Raw genomic sequence first — 6,849 nt, forward strand, 5'->3', positions numbered from 1 at the left:
AAGTTTAAATTTATTGAACAATTTATTTTTAAAAATATAGTTTGAAAAATTTAATATTTTCGAAATAACTTTTGGACTATATGAGGAACATAAGATTTTGGATTTCTTTTCCCTTTTATTTTGGTTTTGGCTCGACCTTACAATTTGCATGCAACAAAGTAAATTTTTTTCCAAAATTTAGTTTTAAAAATATCAGAAATACTACAAAATATCTAGCTTAAAGTAGCATTAGTCAACTAATTGATATAAGTTTACAGAATTCGTGGTATATTGCTACTAATTAATTGCGTTACAACAAAAGCAAACACAAAAGTCACTTGAACAATTAATTTAGAATTTCAGATTATTTATGATTACATGCATTGAGCAATTAGTTTCTTAACGCCACATTTCAAAGCGTATTTAGCTAAGCAGCTGCTTGTAGTAAGCCATCTGTGTCTATAACAACAACAAACACACAGCTAGTGCCTGACTGCCACTATTAAACTCGCATGTGTGCCAAGGACAAGTGTCACTAGCCGCAGTGACCAGGTTTCAAATCGTCATTCAGTTAGTTGTTGTAATTGCTTTAATTTATGAAATTAATATGTATTAAAATTGAATAACCGAAACTATTATTTAATGGTGAAAAAGTTTCAATTACAAAACAAGTTCGTCGCTTAAGTCTTTTGTGAAACAAGTACTAAGTGTTTAGTGGAGCGCAGAGCAAGTGGTTGGCGCTAAGTTATTGTTGAATATATATATATATATATAAGATATATATGAATGTATGCTTTATTTTTCATTCTTTGCGGTACATTTCATTCACCATTCTATGCTTCTTCTATACATTTCTAGCCGCTGATATACCAACATGCGAACAGAGTGACATCAATATCAATGAGTGCATCAAACGTGCCTTCCAAAAAATCACGCCACGCCTTAAAGATGGCATCAAGGAGCTAAATATACCACCTATGGATCCGTTCATCATTGAACGCAACAACATTGAAGTGCGCAGCGGTTTCGCCACAGGACGTGTGCAGGTACGCAACGTACGCATATTCGGCATCAGCGATAGCGTAGTGCAGTCGGTAGACCATCGTATGGATGGCGATAAAGTGAGCATGGGATTGGTTACACAAGTGCCGCGTCTCTACCTGGAAGGCAACTACAAAGCGGATATGATGATAAACGAGGTGAAAATGACACCGAAGGGCTACTTCAATGTGACGATGAGTAAGTAAGAGAGTGAGGGAAGAAGAGAGTCATTAAAAATGGCTGACAATTAATTGTAATTTCTTCGTTTTCAGCCGACCTTGTCTTGAGCTCGCAATCGGAGGGTGAACTTTATGAGCGCGATGGCCACACGTATTTGCGTTTGACGAAATTCAACTTCGAACCGGAAATCGGTGATATGCATATTTATGCCAGCAATCTGGTGCCTGATCCAGCATTGAGTGAGTATATAGTGATATAGTTACATATATGATATAAGAGGAGGGAAATTACATGAAGTTTGAGGCCTTAGTACTCTTCAAGCATAGAACTAATTAAAAAAAATGATATTGATTAGACAGTTTGTACCACAGTTATATGCTAAAATGATCCGATCTGAAAAATTTGGTGGGAGATTGTAACGGTATTTGTGAAAATAATCTATGCCAAATTTCGTGAAGTTATCTCGTCAAATGAAAAATATTTCCATACAAGGACTTGAGTTTGATTGGCCAGTTTGTATGGCAGCTATATAGTATAGTGGCTTGATCTAAACAATTTATTCGGAGATAGTAACGCTATATTTGATAATTATCTATGCCAAATTTCGTCAAAATATCTCGTGGCCAATTTGTATGACAGCTATATAATATAGTGATCCGATATCGGCTGTTTTAACGAATGAGTAGCTGCTGGAGAGTAAAGACTTGTACAAAATTTCTGAGCTATATTTCGAAAATTGAGAAACTTAGTCGCTTCTTAACGAAAATATTACGCGTCTGGTAGACGAAGACAGGAGGCCATTGCTAAAACGACACAGCTTGTCACCATGTTTTTTTTAAGGTCTCGGTTTCCTTCTGGCTTTTAAAAAATTCGTAGCAAATTTAATATAGCCTGTTCAGGGTAAAAAAGGTAATAGAGCAAAATAAAATAAAATAAATAAAATATCTAGTATATGAAGTAAATCCTTTTTTTTTGTAAAATAAATTACAAATTAAATAACTAGATATTAAAATTATTATATTTTTTGCCTAATAAATTGTATTAAAAAACATAATACTCTTTATCATTTTTCTTTCAGATGCTGTTATTTTGGACTTTGTTAATCAATACTGGCGTCAAGTCTATAAAATTATGCTGCCACAGACGCGCAGCACTTGGGAGCCAATGTTTTTGAAAGTTATGAACTCATTTTTCGCCGCAATACCTTTCGATTTATTCATAAAGAAGAACTAAAAAGCTATTAAAAAATACTCAGGGAAATATTTGAATTGTTTGCTGCTAATTTTGTAAATAAAAATATAAATAGCAATAAGAGTATATAATAATAAATTTATATTTGTTTATATGCATTTCAGTGTGAAATGTTTTTGTTTATTATATGCCTACTTAGAAATAAAGTGCATTAAAACGCTTTTGAAAATACTATTTTTGTATTCAGCTGTATTTCTTCGATAAAGATACTGGGCGGTTTAAACCACGTCAAATTCAATGACAGAATTTTCAAAGCATTTAAAATGCTTGTCATTTCATGTTTGTAATAATTAACGATTATGCTAATGAAAGAAGCTGCATTTGTGCTTATAAATCTTGTTTGTATATGAGTAAGCACATATGTCAGTTTAGTGTCGGTAAATGGTGACTTAAACGGCTTACTTCTGACAGTTTAGAAGCATTGAATTTGACATAAAGAAAACTCCGGTTTAGTGCAGCATATAAGAAGTATTTCTAGATACATATATTACACATTGGAATAATTGAAAATATTTGAAGGTTTGGTAGGCTGTAGCGTCACCTGTAAAATATATTTATGCTGCGGCAGATGTAAATAAAATGGGAAAGTAAAGGCACCCTTTACAAATATTTCGATTTGAGCATAATCAATTATGTATATTAGGTTGTCGAAAAAGTCTTTTCGTATTTCTAATCAAACTTCAACTTATTTCTTTTATATTTATAATGAACTTTAGAAACCCAAATATGTGAGATTTTGTTTGAACACTAGATGTTTCCGCTAGATACATTATTTCATCAGTGTAAAACTTTTATGGTTTTTTGGCGAAAAACTGCGACAAGTAATTTTCGCATTAAAGGAGTTCTGCTTTGACCGAAACAAATCGTAGTCCGATGTGCAAGTTCAGGGCTATTTGGTGGATACATCGAAACTTTCTAGCCAAGCTCCCCAGTTTTGCAGAGTCATCAAAGATATGTGTGGTCTAGCGTTGTCCCGATGGCAAACGAAGCCCTTTCTGTTGATCAGTTCTGGCCGTTTGTTTCGATTGATTGCTCCAATCTTGTCAGTTGTTGACAGTAAAATGAAAAATTAATCGTTCGACCAGGCTGCAGCAGCTCAAAGTGCATGATTCCTTTCTAATTTCACAAAACAATCAGGAAAACCTTTCGAGACGTCAATCCTGGCTATGCGACAACGTTTTGTCCATGATCTTTTTCTCACTTTATTGACGTATTATTTATTATGTTGATTTCCTTAGAGATATCATAGCTGGTTATGTGACGCTCCTGGTCTATCTTTTCCATAATTTAATCAACTTTTTCAACAATAGGTCAAGCGGACCGTGGGCATCTTTCACATCGAGCATCACATCAGCATCGTCTCCGTAAGCTTCACAAATTACTTTGGTGGCTTGCGTGGCAATTTTCCCTTTTTTGTACAACAATTTCAAAATATAGCGAATTTCTTCATTACTTTCACTCATTTTTAAAAAGACGTAGCTTTTTTCAACTTCCCTGATTTTAAATTTGTTTAGTTAAATCTCACCTTTTCAACACTATATCGTATGACACAATGTGATTGGTAGCAGTGGAAATATCCGACTGCAACGATATTTATTGACAAAATACGGAAATACTTTTTCGATTGATATTTAAAGAATGCTAATAATATAATTCAGAAGTATTTCAATCCAGCTTTGCTAATCTGATGATTTATTTTATAATTATTTATAATCTTGAAAATATACTAATTTTATTTGAACGATTCGTATATGTATTACTTGGTAGAATACCATATACGAGCAGCGTCGATCAGTAATAACAAATATATGAAAACTTCAACCCCAGCACCATATATCATTACACAATAAATCTTTTGAGTGAAGTTTTTGAGTTTTTATGTACTCAGACATATTCGTATTCATCTCAAAGTAATGATGTTTCCTGAAGATTTTCTATCTCTTTCTCTTACTACAGGTCGCAGGTAGAAGAAGGAAAAATAAACTGCAAATTTAGAGGTATCAATAGTAATAATCCCCCAATGTTTGGAATGAGGTAAATTTTCAGGTACCCAAAGATATTCACACTCATATGCACATATGAGAAAAGTAGTGATGTTTTCAAAAGGACTTCCTTTTACCACCATTTTGTTTAGACAGGTCGAAGGTACAAGAGAACACTAACGAGAAAGTAGAAATACATAGCACTTCTTTATTTAACACATTTTTTGTCTCTTTCACACACACACAAACTTAAGTAATACCATTTCCTTGCAATCCAATACTCTTTTACCTGACTGTAAAAGATCAGGTATATTTATCTTAAAAATATCCATACAAAATTAAGTAAAAAATGATTCTGAAAAGTTCCTTAGTTTGGCAGTTTGGTAAGTATATATCGTCATCTAAATTGAAAAATAACGTATCATCGAAAAAAAATCCTTTTTAGATGTAATAACCAATATAGAACATATATTCAATATGTGTGTATAATAACGAATATATAACCATTTTATACCGAAAACCCTAATTTTCTTTTAATATTCGTGGTTTTTTCTATATCGTTCTTTTCGTCTGTAAACTTATGAAAAGTGATGTTACGTTATTTTACACTTTAGTTGACGATATATATATATTTCATATATACAATTTATAGTCCATCCAATTTACATATAAATAATTTGAAACATATTATTTTTCCAATTTTATGTATTTGTCATTCGTAACGAAATCTGCAAATGCCTCTCATCGCTTTTTGTCTTTGTTCTCATAGCTTTTGAGGCAGAAAATCTCTAAAGTTGTGCTCGGTTGAGCACAAGTAGCAAAGTTCATTGACAAATTTAAATTAATAATTATTTCTTGCATCAGTATTCAGCAATTAGATTTAATATTTTCGCAATACTTCCCATTTTGACCTTCCCCAATGCGAGTTTTTGCTTCTAAGCTGGAAAATTAGTTATTTACGCTTCAGTGAAGTTTACGACTTAAAAGTGTTTGCAATCACTGCAGCATCTATACAAAAATATTCGCGATGGTATTTAAATTTAAATGTAGGAAAAAACATTCTTTTAAATAAAAATCTGAATGCAAAAAATGTGATTGGATTCATATATACAAATATGAATGCAAAAAATGTGATTGGATCATATATGAACTGCAATTTCTTAGTTATGTTTGACAAATCAATTTTTCAATTGAGTTTAGACTTGTCACGTCAGAGATTTTCAAACCAAGGTACATTTTTTAAAGCTGATTTAAATTTTTATACATTTGATGGCAAAAATGTGAAGTGAGATAGATATTTTTATACATATGTACTATTAGAAAACCAACAGAATTGGAGTGTGTTACAAAATATTTTATACTCATTGTCTTGACGATTAAAGATCTCTAAATGAGGTCATAAATTTGCAAATGAAAACATGATTAGAAATTGTGATTTCGTCTTCTTCTTTTACTGGTATTATCATCAATACTTTTAAGTTTTGGCCTGACATAAAAGTTCCTTCAACATTTCTGAAACGCCCGCGTCTTCTCTATCATCCATTCTCACACCATGATCAAGCCAAAGCCGCTGCTGAATGTTTATTTCCTGAATATGGACCATGCCGTGCTTTGAGCCTACTAAAATTTTGTTAATGTGAACAATGTCGATCCCAGCAATTTCGCCAGATTCCCTGAAAGTTGGTTTACCGTGATAATTTAGCCTCAGTTTGGTAAATCTGAACAGTTGAGAAGAAGTGTGTATATGATTCCACCACTTTGATGATTTTCGTAAATGGATCAATTCCATTCTATATCTACTGTTTAGGGAAGTACAATAAACCTCCAACTCAACTATCAGAATAGTTATGCTTAGTGACAGAGAGTAGAGAGGGGTATTGGCAACAACTCCATGGCATGCGCTATATGTAATCAACCTCCCAAGAGACATACTCAGAGTGAATGCAGACATATTGTCTCAGGGGAGATCAATCTTTGTCAATCTGATGGCATAGCGACAAGCTGTTTTGCAATTTCCAGCGATCCAGTTGTGACCGGGCTCTTAAACAAGTCGGGTGGTGAAACAATAAATGTCAAGCCTTTAGCAGCTCTGCCATCAGAATGAATGCAGACTTCTCGAACGAAAGTCAGAACAGTATATCTGTGACTCCGATTGCACCCAACTCCGCATTGAGAACACTATAGTGGTATGGTAGCCTGAAGCAGAACTCCCGACAAAATACTTATCCTACCAACTTTTTAAAAAGCTTCCATCCATCTTAAGTAGCGAATGATGATGAAAAGAGGTTAGTAAGCATTCCAACAATAAATTTAAGTACTTCCCAACCCTAATTAAAGTAATTTAGCTACAAAATGTTTCAAATCATGTACGGCATATATCGAACTGAATTATGGTAATATTTTTTTATAGCATAAA

General features: G+C 33.1%; 1 protein-coding gene across 1 annotated transcript in view; it reads left to right on the forward strand.

Annotated features, from left to right (window-relative positions):
* LOC108967909 overlaps nt 1–2,508 on the forward strand; it is an 8,368-nt gene extending 5,860 nt beyond the window's left edge. The window contains exons 2-4 of the mRNA XM_018931585.1: nt 838–1,218; nt 1,293–1,439; nt 2,279–2,508. Coding sequence (XP_018787130.1) covers nt 838–1,218; nt 1,293–1,439; nt 2,279–2,433 — 683 coding nt within the window. The 3' untranslated portion in view covers nt 2,434–2,508. The remainder of the gene's footprint in view (nt 1–837; nt 1,219–1,292; nt 1,440–2,278) is intronic.
* The last annotated feature ends 4,341 nt before the right edge of the window (nt 2,509–6,849 follow it).

The sequence above is a fragment of the Bactrocera latifrons genome, unplaced genomic scaffold (genome assembly GCF_001853355.1).
Source record: "Bactrocera latifrons isolate USDA-ARS-PBARC rearing strain unplaced genomic scaffold, ASM185335v1 scaffold_2, whole genome shotgun sequence".
Classification (NCBI taxonomy): Eukaryota; Metazoa; Arthropoda; class Insecta; order Diptera; family Tephritidae; genus Bactrocera; species Bactrocera latifrons.